This window comes from Exophiala bonariae, assembly GCF_035927105.1.
Source record: "Exophiala bonariae strain CCFEE 5792 chromosome Unknown scaffold_14, whole genome shotgun sequence".
Lineage (NCBI taxonomy): Eukaryota > Fungi > Ascomycota > Eurotiomycetes > Chaetothyriales > Herpotrichiellaceae > Exophiala > Exophiala bonariae.
In genome coordinates, this window is record NW_027042489.1 from 684,839 (window position 1) to 697,488 (window position 12,650).

The 12,650-nt window shown below is 50.0% G+C and overlaps 4 protein-coding genes across 4 annotated transcripts; all 4 read left to right on the top strand.

The window, feature by feature from the left end:
- Nucleotides 1-147: 147 nt before the first annotated feature.
- LTR84_002892 (uncharacterized protein) lies at nucleotides 148-1,296 on the top strand (the record flags this gene model as incomplete). Its single annotated transcript, XM_064846492.1, has 1 exon — nucleotides 148-1,296. One exon carries the CDS (start codon nucleotides 148-150, stop codon nucleotides 1,294-1,296), a length of 1,149 nt encoding a protein of 382 aa, XP_064706102.1.
- Nucleotides 1,297-2,159: 863 nt separating this feature from the next.
- On the top strand, nucleotides 2,160-4,017 carry LTR84_002893 (uncharacterized protein; the record flags this gene model as incomplete). Its single annotated transcript, XM_064846493.1, has 2 exons — nucleotides 2,160-2,169; nucleotides 2,264-4,017. The coding sequence occupies 2 exons, from the start codon at nucleotides 2,160-2,162 to the stop codon at nucleotides 4,015-4,017; spliced, it is 1,764 nt and encodes a 587-aa protein (XP_064706103.1).
- Nucleotides 4,018-5,279: 1,262 nt separating this feature from the next.
- Nucleotides 5,280-5,879, top strand: LTR84_002894 (uncharacterized protein; the record flags this gene model as incomplete). The annotated part of the gene is made up of 1 exon (XM_064846494.1): nucleotides 5,280-5,879. The coding sequence occupies one exon, from the start codon at nucleotides 5,280-5,282 to the stop codon at nucleotides 5,877-5,879; it is 600 nt and encodes a 199-aa protein (XP_064706104.1).
- A 1,575-nt stretch (nucleotides 5,880-7,454) lies between these two features.
- LTR84_002895 (uncharacterized protein) lies at nucleotides 7,455-8,655 on the top strand (the record flags this gene model as incomplete). Its single annotated transcript, XM_064846495.1, has 2 exons — nucleotides 7,455-7,908; nucleotides 7,988-8,655. The coding sequence occupies 2 exons, from the start codon at nucleotides 7,455-7,457 to the stop codon at nucleotides 8,653-8,655; spliced, it is 1,122 nt and encodes a 373-aa protein (XP_064706105.1).
- Nucleotides 8,656-12,650: the final 3,995 nt, after the last annotated feature.

The window sequence follows — 12,650 nt, forward strand, 5'->3', positions numbered from 1 at the left end:
CTCACTTCCACTACGCTTAAGTCCCGCCTCGAGGCTCAATCGAAACACAGTTCAGACTTCCTGTGCCTTCGTCTTCGCACTCTGACTCCTCAGCCTCTACCTCATCGCGATCCGGCTGTCAAATGACCAAGTCAGTGACAATCAAACATGTCCGACCTCGAGGACTACGCCTATTCCCCCTATGATGATCTCGAGGACATTCTATGGGACGCAGACCCCAACCCCGAACTTGCTGATGACCTAGCCGAGCATGCACTTCATAGCCCCGTCTACCTAGACGAAATTGCTGGTTATGAACTGGAGGAGTATCACAGCGATTGGGAATATTATTCCGATGATTACATGGACGATGACCCTACCTTGGAGAACAGAGACTTTGTCGAGAAAGAGTCGCTCCAAAAGCGCGGGAAGAAGAGAAAATTGGTTGATACCAAGGACATCCCTGCACTTGATCTGAACGAAACCAAGTTAATACTTCGGTCCATCAAAGGCACTATCTGGGCAAAGCCTAGAAAGATGGAACCTCCAACTCACAACGTTGGACAAGGCGATTGTATATCGCTCATGAAGAACTGGAGACAGGTTTTCTCCATTAATGATGATGGTTGGGGTCGCCAGACAGACGCCACTGATAACGACGAATCTTGGGCCAAAGATCTTGGACTGGCCGACATGGGCCTTCAGCCACAGAGGCAGATGTCGTTTGAGCAGGGACCTGTTCAGGAAGAAGAAGAAGAATATGACGAGGAGGATAGCGTTATCCAAGGTGAAGAGGAAGATCAGGATCCGGAGATGGACGAGGATATTGAGGACCCATACTTCCTTCCTGTTACGGGCTCTGGTGATCCAGTCAAGGCCCCAAGCGACATCAACAGCTCACAAACGAGTGGCAGCCGCGACGATAGAGAAACCAGGACAGCATCTGGCCGAACAACTCGAAGTGGTATCGTTCAAGTGACAAATGCGGCCTCAATCGGTTCGCCCGATGGCAGTGATGATGAACACCCTCGCAAAAGACGACAGGTCAGGCAAAGTCTGCACTCTACTTCAACACACGCTGGTCCGGAATCACCCAGGCCTACAGATAGACAACAGGTCAATGGCACTGGGGGAATGAAATCTGCAAGGAATAATGTTTACCAGGCATCTAGGAAGCGGAAAGCAACCGAGGATGAGGACGATATAGCTTCGTCTGACACCCGTAACGTGAAGCGCGTTGCGGTTGGAAGCGGTCAAGCTGCAGATGATACAAATACAACACGCTCGCGACGAGTGCGCGGCAACACGAAGACTTGAGGACCTGCATTTGCATTGAGGATTGCATCGTCTACAGTTGGCAGGGTTGTCTTCTGGAGATTATCATAGCGTTGAGCGAGTTGGCATAAAAATGATATCCTTCCCATTGATGAAGGACATGGGACCCTGTTTTCGGTACAGGCATGCATTGGACTGTGCGTCAATATCGAAGGTTCTTAATCTGAGATTACACAACTCGTTAACATTAGTATTGCAATACAGGGATATTCGACGCAACAGAATGCCATTGTCAGTGATTGTCAATTGTCCTGTCATGTATGGTCATTGTGGAGGATTGCTCCTCCGCAGTACCGGGTTGAAAGATGCGCCACCGTATTGCCTGCAAGGGCTTGGCGGCTGTAACAGAAACTGAACTGAATTGGAATCTACGACGTACTCCGAGTTCTATCATCAAAGCCACTCACTTTCAATCTGCGTCTGTCTGCTTCTGCATCTGCTTTTGAGCTCAAACATCAGCCCTATCTTTACACCTGGACTCTGCTGTATTCCCACTGTACCACTGATCCTCCCTGTACCCTCGATTTTGCAACACGTCCCTCCCTCTGTCCAGTGCTGCCCTCGAGGACACCACTTGGAGTGGACACTTACCTGCTGAATAATTTACGGGGGTATGTTTTCTCGCCATCTCGACCATCATTTCATGGCGATCTGGTAACAAGGATTCAACCATGGCCTGTTTCTTGTCTTCGTCCTTGACACATCCTACTATCTCTTCATCAGTGCCATGTACTGACTCGGATACTCCTGACCGTAGATACTACCTTCCGAGATAGTCGGCCCCAAGAGTTGGATGGAGTCAACCAGGACTATCATATCTCGTTAAAAGAAGGAAGGGTGTCAAGATGTCTTACAGTATGTTTTTCAAGCAGCCGTCAGAATACTGGCAGTTCCGCTCGATTTCCTTGGGAAGTTGGACATCCCCGGTCTGACTTTTTCTCATCTTCAGACGCTTCGTACCTCTCCTCCCCTGACACTCCCTCCACCGTCTTTCCCGAACGACTCATCCGACCTCTTCCTCGGCGATCTCTTAAATCACGCCTTTCTCAGGATGCAGTGGAAGCAATTACATATCCCCCCACGCTGCCCTCGACTAGCCTCCCCACATACACCCACTATGGCGAGAATGGCGAGTTCATGAACCATGGAAGCAAAGTAATGCTGTCAAACCACAGCGATGGTTACGAACATGACCACGACCATGACCATGATCACGACCACGATCACGACCACGATCACGACCACGATCATTACGATGATGAACATGAGCATGATCACTGCCCACATCACCACCATCATTGCCACCATGACGAGGATGAGGACGATTTGGATTCTGCCGATGATTCTTTGGGACCTGTTCGTCACTCAACTCCATATCGTAGCTCTCCGCATTCCCCCAGATCTTCCAGGGCGTCAAGATATGGGAGTAAAACGTCCGGTTCTGGTCCAGATGGGTACGAGGCATTTGAAAACACGAACAACAAAAAGAAACGGAAAATCCCAACATCCGGTGGTTTGAGCTTGCATCACTCGACTCTTACACACGATCTTGCGCACTTGGGCATGAACGGCAAGAGCGGAAGCCCCGATGACCCATATTATGCTTCAATCCATTCGGGAAGTGTTTCTGGTCTTGGGGTGCAAGGCGCTGGAAGGGGTCGTAATAGTAGAAAATTGCCGGGTCGGAATCCACTGGGTGTATCGGTTAATGGCACAAACGCTCGGAGCGGGTCGTCCAAGTACGATCAGAACATCAGTGCCAATGCCAAAGGTAGGCCATCTGTGCCCGAATACAAATCGATGCAATCTGACCAAAGAGTAGCTGAAGATTCAAAAGACCAGGGGATTATTTCTGCTGCAATTGCAAATGCCACTGCTCTTCTCCGCAAGCCCCTTAACAAAGGCCAGGAGAATTTAGGCGTGTTGGATCAACAAGCCAAACCCGCACCTACAAATTCACAGTTCACGTTCACTTGTGAGACTGAGGCAAAAGGAGTCACATTCCCCGAGCAAAGTCTCTATTCTCCTGGTTACAGTCAGCGAGCCAGCAATCTTACACACCCGGCACAATCCGCTCCTCATCAGAAGAGTTCGACGCAAGCAACTCAAACGAGTCCGAATATTGTGCCTCAGAGTGGACAGCACGGGGCCGGAGCGCCACGTGAGGGAGCTAGTAACAGCGCTCAAGGCAAGAAACCTCGAAGACGGAGAGGGGATGTCTATGCTCTTGCGGCCCGACAGCGAAAGCTCCAACAAGAATACAACAATCTTCAACATCCTCCAGCTCCGGAGGACATCTGGATCTGCGAGTTTTGTGAGTATGAGAGTATCTTTGGTCAGCCGCCCCATGCTTTGATACGGCAATATGAAATCAAAGATCGCAAGGAACGTCGCCGTTTGGCAGAGAAACGTCGATTGCTAGAAAAGGCAAAGTTGAAGGGAAGAAAAGGCAAGAAGCAAAGTAAAAATGCAGCCAAGGCTGCTGCTGCTACACAGGCAGCTCCAGCCCATCAACCAGCCCACGACAACCAATACATGGATCAATTAGGTGACGATGAGTTGGACTATGGTTATGATGATGACCCGATTCCAATGCCTACTCCTCCCACGCAAACATCCAGCAAGCAGCAACCTATGCCAGGAGCCTACAATGCCAATGTAGGCAAAACAGCAGCAGGAGGACCTGGAGGCGGGGTACGATGACAGTGGGAAATGTTCCACCCTCAATCTTGCTCTTTGTTGTTGGCTTCTCCTCTTTCCTCTCTATCGCTGTCTTTGGTCTGGCATTTCACCTGCATTTGTTTGTGGTCGTTCGTTCATCCTGCGGTTTTGGTTGCGTTTCTTGTACTTAATTCCCTTTGGTTACCCGCTTATCATAGCCTTGCACATACTCCTCTCCTCGCACAGACCTGAGCCCAGGTTTGGCGTGCCTTGGGTACTCTTCTCTTGTGTCCCAGATCGCTCTCGCGAATACATAAATAAATACTTATAAAACGAGTGCATCTTGCTCAGTCGTGAGAGAAAGTTATCTAATCTACATTCCGTACTCGTGTACGCACGATGATTTTTGCGGAGCCAGGGGCCATTGTTGGGCAGCTGCAGCCATTTTAACAGGGATGCTGGCCTGTTTGAAAGAGGCATGTCCCGGCGGTCAGGGTCGAATTACAAGCTTGAAGCCCCCGTTGGAATGTGGCTGATACTCAGCCTCCCACCAGCACAAACGATACCTATCAATGCTCCTCGGCCGGTCTGATCTGCACGGGAGGCGTGGCTTGAATGCCATTTAATGGCTGTCTACCCACTGTTGTATGACGCAGTTGGTCAAGACGCCAATAAGCGAGCTAGATCCAGGATTCAGTAACCTTGAATCCAGGATATCAGTTGAAGGTGGGTAAATATATACATTCTTTGGATGGCCTCTTCTGGATAATATATCATTATGGTTTCTAGGTTAATCGACACCCATCATTGCCTAAATCATTCGAACAGATACACTTGCGCCAACTTTTAACAAGCATTAGGAACACGGGTACAAGCGAACAACTCTACAACTGCTTAATGACGCACAGCCAAACAGCCTCTCCTCCACAGAGAGACTGTGTCAAACACTAACAAATCAACAAACAAAGAGCAAAATCCTTTGACCTTTATCCCAGCCAAAGCTCACAGAAGGGCGAGGACAAGTTCCCTTCTCATCTACACAATAGCCCTTTGTCTAAAAACCAAACGTCAAGGATTGGGAAGCAGTTCAAAGAATCGTACAAAGGGGATTTACTACCGACCTGGTTTATACTATCTCCTCCTGTTGTTTCAACTCATCCGAAGCACACCACTATAACTCATACTAAAACGTACTGATACGCCGAGTAAGTGCCTAAATCCACTACCCAAATATCCAAGATCATCATATCTACCCATACCACACGATAAACTAACCATCAGTCAACAAAAGAAGACGTTAAAAGATGTTCGTGTCCTTTCGCAACAGGGCCAGCCGCAAAGGCACCCACTCCTCATCAAACGGCGCATGGCAAGGCTTATTGAGCACACGGCTTACGACAAAAGCACACTTCGTCATCCGCCTCTTCCAACTCGTCGGAGCTTTGGTCGTCATCGGCATGTACGGCACCTACCTGAACCGCGCCGTCAAGGCAGACGTATATGCCGACGGGAAATGGGTACGTGAATCCGACTCCATCGCCCCAGAATTCGTCCGACTAATCTACACCCTACAGGTCTACGCCGTCGTCGTCGGCTCCGTGGCAGCAGTCACCGCGATCCTCTTCATGCTCGCCGCGGGCCTCCTCCACTTCAACACCGTCGCCCTCTGTTTTGCATGGGACGCAGTCGTCACGATCCTCTGGGCTGCTCTGGCCGGTATTTTCGGGTCCATGTATTTCAACGAACGCACCGAGATGGACGATGATATCGCCAAGATGAAGATCGCCGCGGGCTTCGACGTTGCCAATTTCATCCTTTGGTTGATTACCGCCATCTGGTCCGCACTCGCATTTTTCAAGGGCAGGAAGGGCGCTTTGCATTCTGCAAAGACTTCAAGCGGTTGAGCCACATCGCTTTGTCTTAGTCATGTAGTGCTCTCGTTCCCATCATTCCAAGTTTCTGAATGTCGGCCGCGTCTCATTCGTCGAACAGCGGCGACAGCATGAAATCTTGACCCCAGGCGAGTTGAGCCTCCAAAGATACCCCATATTATGTCCTGCCAGCTACGCTAGATTTTTTAATCGTTTCCTCCTGCCTTATTAGTTAAGGATTCAAACAAAGCATATAAAAATACCATACCAGTAACATTGAGATCGTGAAGAAGTTCTCCCCAATACCTACCACAGTCTGTGCGAGGTCAATGAGTTCATACCTGAATAATCGTGTCAGGAGTGAGAGCAGTAAAGTAACTGATCAGCAGTTAGGTCAAGTCAAAGCCATGATGGCCTGTACATGGCACTCTGTGCTGGGTGCCTCATGGGAGAGAGGCCTGTGCCGACCAAGGTCTGTCGTGATTCGGTCAACATTGGCATCATCGTTCTAAGCCAGGCAAGTTCTTAGCCTGGCCAGCGAGCTGACTAGGTTGCTTGGTAGGTAGATAACGCCTAGCATCAGCAGAGGTATTGAAGGTACAGTGAATAGGCAGCCCATAGGACCACTCAGGGTACTCTTGCCCAGCAGACAACACGCAAGACGACCCGGTCGGGGCAACATGACGATTGACGATTGACGTCGATCCGGGCTCAACAAAGGCCCATTCAGGCAATGACCTTCAGACACTTCGCACTGCACCATGTGCTGCCAGCAGTCAGGGGAGAAATTATGGGGTTCAAGTTTCCTGGAACAAAAGAAAAACACGCCCCATGGAATTGTCGAGTTTGCACCGGGTTACCTTGCATTGCATCCATGTGTTCTTCGGTATTGTCACCTCCCCGCCAGGTAAGTATCTCAAAAAGTGCGGTGACGGAATTCTCGGAGTGGGAAACTTTTGCCCATTATTATTGCATTAACAAGTAAACCCCAAGCGGCAAGCGGGTACCTACCTGGTGTGCCATAGGCACTGCATGTCCGTTGGTTAGTTAGTGTGGGCGTGCGTGATACGGGCTATCGACTTTGAATCAGGGTCTCATCGCTTTGGACGTTTTGGGCTGTGCCGGTAGGCGATGGCTTAGGAAATGCCCCTCACCAGGTCTCCGCTCTGACGTTGTTTTGGCGTCAACAATTTTTCTTTCTGATTTGGTTATTATTGTCGAAACTGAACGAGAGAAGGGGACAAGCTGGCCTACTCGTAGATTTTGGTATTATTGAACAGCGAAGAGAAGTGATCGTAGTACTTTCTTCTTTTCATCCTGTGTGCAGTTCTTTTGTGTACGGTTGCTCTTCTCAATTCCGGATCATTGACCACGAAGTTCCCTGGCAGTGTTTCGAGTGTTATTCCATTCGATTGGTCGTTGTTTTGAGGGTCTTTGAGTATAGAGCTCAGGATATTTAGATTCGAGATCGCGGAAACGCTATACTGGTCAGTCAAGTCCGGAGTCTTGTCGGGTACTTTTCTTGGGTGTTTCCAATACTGATAGACTAGAATGACAGTGGTAAAGAGAGTATATCTGCCCCTACGACAAAGGAAGACCTTGCTCAAGATGAATACTCAAAATTCCCTCAAAGCCCTGCGTCGACTGGCCACCACATCGGTTCGAGTACCCCGCTCGACATTGAATACCCAGCCTGGTCTTCGCGGGTTCTCAACGACGCCGGTAGGCTCATTACGCTTCACATCCCTCCAGCACGACAAATCCGATCCATATCACAAGTCGAGCACGGATGCAACAGGGACAAGTGCAGGGCCTCACGAAGGATCTGCTTCAAGAACCGATCGTGAGATCATCGTCGAGTATCCCGACGATGAAAAGGTCTTTGACCAGCACGAGCGCCCACTCCGAGGGTTTGGTGGAGTGCAGAATGCCAGGACACTTCCCACGTTCTCCCTAGAAGGGCGCACGGCGGTTGTGACTGGCGGAGCAAGAGGCTTGGGCTTGGTGATGGGACAAGCGCTTGTGAACTCCGGCAGTGATTTAGCAATTGTGGATCTGAACAGTATGTTGCCATTCCCCGTCATTGCTGCCGAGGTGACTTCCACCGAGTGATGCTGACACAAACTTCTTCTTTCACCCAGAGGAGGAAGGCGAAAAGCAGGCGGCCGAGATCGTTCGTTTGTTCAAGAAGGATTTCCCTGACGAGAAACCTCCAAAAGTGACTGCGCACTATTCAGATGTCTCCGACCCCGATAGTGTGACAGATTGCATCAACGAAGTCATCTCGAAGCATGGCAAGATTGACCACCTGGTCACGTCTGCCGGCTTCACTGAGAATTTCTCCGCAGAAACTTACCCATATGATCGAATCAAGAAACTTTGGGGTGTGAACGTCGATGGAACATATCTTTTCGCAACCGCAGTGGCGCGGCATTTGATGGAGCGAGGCAACATCACTCACGGAAGTATAGTCATGATTGGAAGCATGTCTGGCGCAGTTGTCAACGTCCCTCAACCACAGGCTCCTTACAACGCAGCCAAAGCAGCTGTCCGTCATCTTGCAGCCAGTCTGGCAGTAGAATGGGCGCACGCACACATCAGAGTCAACTGCATCTCTCCTGGTTACATGCTGACAGCATTGACACGAAAAATCCTCAATGACAATCCGGAACTTAACAAGACTTGGACTTCACTGATTCCAGTCGGAAAAATGGGTTCCCCAGAAGACCTGCAAGGTGCGGTGGTGTACCTTCTTAGTGATGCTAGCCGTTATGTCACTGGTGCCGATCTTCGAGTTGATGGAGGGTAAGTGATTTCTCTCCCACTGGACACCCACCATGATTTTCGAACCCCATTGGTTTTGAAGTGTGAATGACCTATGAGCATCATGACTTGGGTCGTGTTCAAACAGCTGGTTGCTTCTGTCAAGTTCTTGAATTACACTGACTCGATGACCCCAGGTACACATGCACATAAATGAAATCAGCCATATTATGTCGCTCACCTTTCAGGACTGCTGGACCTTCCAGGTGAACACGTCCAGTTTTGTAGAATTCTGGAGGCGTCAGGTATTTGAACTCAGGCAATGGACAATTGTGCATTGGCTTCCAATTGTCTTAGGCTTTGCTTTCACAACAAGTATAAAGGTGGTCTCTTCGCCGAGGCATGTACATAGCAATACCCCTTGTCATACGAGCGAATGTAGAGGCAAGTATAATCCAAGAACGAAGTTTTGACCCTAAGTAAGACTTGTGCCTTTAGTCGCCCCTGATTTGGCTCATCACTTTCTGACTGGAGTGGAGCTGGGCTTTTGGGTCTGTCTGTAGTGATTGTTCGTCAGACATTCGTTTGCCAATGAAGGCCAAAGGAGGTAGTTGACCTTGGAACTCATCAAGTCTGTAGCGGAGACTTCTGTGTTATCGAATTGACGCTGAATAGTATCATGTGTGCTGCAGAGCCGAGCTGAAAAAATGGTCACATTAGTATCACAGATTACCAGTGCGGTTATGTGAGCATAGCTTCGGGCAACCGTGACTCAGTGGCGCAAGAGGAATCATCGATCCCATACGACGGGGGGTACAGCAATATCTGGGAGATATGCAGCATGTGCTTCGGTTGACTGAATTAGTTTGTTTTTGTTGTAAATGTTAGGTAGTCGTTACGTGGCTCCTCGGAATTCATGCGTTCCAGGGGATTTGAAATGCATTAATTCGTCATTCAAGAGGTCTTCATCCGACAAAGCTTTTCTGCTTTCTTGGACTGTGCGAGCTTCCCTTGTGTTATGTCTGAAGGTGTTTGTAGATAAGTCAAATGCCAGGATTGTTCCAAGGACTCGGAGGGTCAGCTCCAGGGCGACGATTCACAGAGCCGTCGCGGCACTTCAGCTCCCGAGTTGCAGCGGTCCACCCTCGATGCTCTGATCAGTGAGGCTAGCTACCTTCTCCGCCTCGTAGGAGAGTAGGAGCACTCCAGAAACTCAATTTGCATGCCACGTGAAAATCTGCACACTAATGGAGCGCTCCACTGAATTTAATGCAGATGCTAATGGATCCAAGCTACCCAAAAGACGGTGGAAATAGGAGTGAGAAATATCTTCGGTACATCGTTGGTAGGAGAGTTACATTGGCTGGGGTCCAAGAACATTCCCCGGCGGCAGTCGTGAGTAGCGAGAGGCTAGCTAACTAGTTAGCCAACACTACGGGGTGGCCAGACTTGCAGCTCCTCGACATCGTGAGAGACATCAGGCGCACCAGCGGTGACACGGGACAATTTTCTGAGTCAAATTGTTTCGTCAGATATTGTTCACCCCCACGGATGAGGATGAATCGAGTAGTTTTTCAAGGGCATGGTCCTTGAGGGCTCAATGTAAACTGTCACATGGTGGGGAACATCCATGCAAGACTGCTTGTTCAGAGGAACTTGTGCAACGGATTCAGAGATAAGGGCGCGGAGGTGTGCGTTCGTTGTGTTACCGAGCATAGATATGCATGCGTTGAGCCTGTGTCGGAAGAGGCGTTTCAAGCGACCCGGCCATGTGGGTGACAGCCAATATTAGACGGGTCGAGACTCGAGAATCGAGAGTACGAGGTATGTTTCCAAAGGCTGAATTCGAGAGAATGCCCATGTAATTCGAGGATCAGGCAGGTACCTCGGATCCAGGTTCTATGACATATTGCCCCCCGTCGTCAACGATCACACAGCACAGGGTGCTCTATTGGGATAGAGTAGCTTGCAGACACTGGTAGCTCTATCATAGATGCCTTCTTGACGAGAAAGGTGAAACGCCCTCACGACCTTACTCCAAGGAGTACGGACTGCTTGGGAAGGCTCGGATAAAGGACGGGGATCGACTTCAGCCTCGAAACGAAGTCCAAGAGGGAAACAAACCAACGGTCGTAGACTGGGTTCGGAATGCAACATTATAGAAATTGAACATCCAGCAGACCGTACGGATATAGTCTACGAGGCACCACCTATTTTAACTAGTAGCAGCAGGTAACTGGGAGGGACCTAAGCTACAACTTTTAGGTTGTCATGGGGTACAAGGTAGACCGTACCGACCTGCCTTCAGGTGGATGTTACCTTGGGTACGAAGTAGATACCTCGGCAGGCCCCCCGAGAATTGCCAGCTCCCAAGCGAAGGGGATGTCAACCCTGGAAGGCACCATGAAGTCTTCTATACAACACCCGCATGGAGCTGGTACCCATGCGTACCCTGCTAGGTACCTAACAATTAACCTACCTAGGTAGAAGTCTACACTTCGGATCCATGGCTGTGATGTTCGTTGACATGTATTTCACTTTGTCAAGCCGTTGATGCGTAACCAATGCAATCCTGGACCGCGAGCATGATTAGAACGGACGCGTATTCGGACCGATCGCATGCTGACCAGCCTAGGTACTTGTACTGGTTCGTAGGTCCGAGATCGCCTCCCTCTGTGACTGAATCTGTCCGTGTTTCCCTGGTGGCAAACATGATTGCGAGCTCTCCTTTGTTTGCTGAAGCCTCGCCAAGTTTAGATGGACCGTGCCAGTTGTTCTCGACTTTTCTGGCGTGCCCATCCATGCCCACCCTCACACATGAGCCCTGGTCCTTGCCACTGCTAGGTGGGCGGCAACGGTAACCCGACGATCACTGACGCATCGAGCGGTGAGCTTCAGGTACAGGCTAGTACCTCGCACGGATACCTGGTAGCTCGGAAGCAAGACTAACCTTTTGGCTAGAACTGTCTTGAACATCCAAGGTTGAGCCTCCATGTGGCGACCAGCAAGGGTCGCAACTTATTATCAAGTCGACGTCTGTCTTTGGCTCACTTTGTTTTTCTGTGGTGTGGGCTGCTCAATGGTAAAGGGTTCAAGGCACCACTTCTGTTATCCTTCTGTTAACATCCGAACTCTTGCTGGTCATTCAGGCTGTCGGCGCCCCTCGTCCAGCCTCAAACTAGTCATCGACCTGGTAGAATATCCGTACACTTGTTGGTGAGAGGTGCCGCCTTCGAGGTCTTCCAAGTTCGCAAGGTCCCATGTCTAGTCACTATTGTTACTGCCCGAGATGTTCCCATGACATGCCAGTGTTTCCCCATGCCTTTAGTTAGCTCGAGTAACTCGTCCCCTCATACATCCTGGATGAGGATGGACTCAACTTCATCCCCGATCCATTTCCTCTCCGTCTCCGTTGGCCCTGACCGTTGATATTGGGACCCCTTGGTCCCGTCAACATCGGCTGACATGATTTTGCCGCTTCTAACCTCGAATTGCTCCAGCCATTGCTTTGTCTAGTGTTCGGATGGTGTCCTACCGCGGCCCAACCGTGTTCCTGCATTGGTCTCTTGTTCTTAGGACCGCCAAATCCTCCGCTTGTAACTTGGACCTCGCGCTGGTCTTGATTGGTGTTATCCACTAACTCTCCGGTTGACTTGGTCGGCTGACTGAGACTCGGACATCGAACAAAGTCATCGAGTCTGCCAATTCCACATCTTTTTACCGTTCCATCCATTGCTTTCCTCTCTCTCCACTTCGTTTTTCCTATTTCTGACAGAGTTGCCCGTTGCCCACAGTCTTTTCTGGCCTCCACACAAGCCCTTCCAGATGGTGCTTTCCTTCTGAGATTTTCACCATCCACCCTGCCTCCTGCCGCCCTGATATCAACACCCCATCCGCCAGCCAACTCGCTTCTTCGTCGACTGCTGCGCTCCGTCGTTCTTCTACTGGTCTACTCTGAATCAACCTTTGCCCTGATGGATCCGGGTACTGTTCCGGTTTGACAAATGAACTGTTGACTGGGTCCCGTCATTTTAGCTTTCG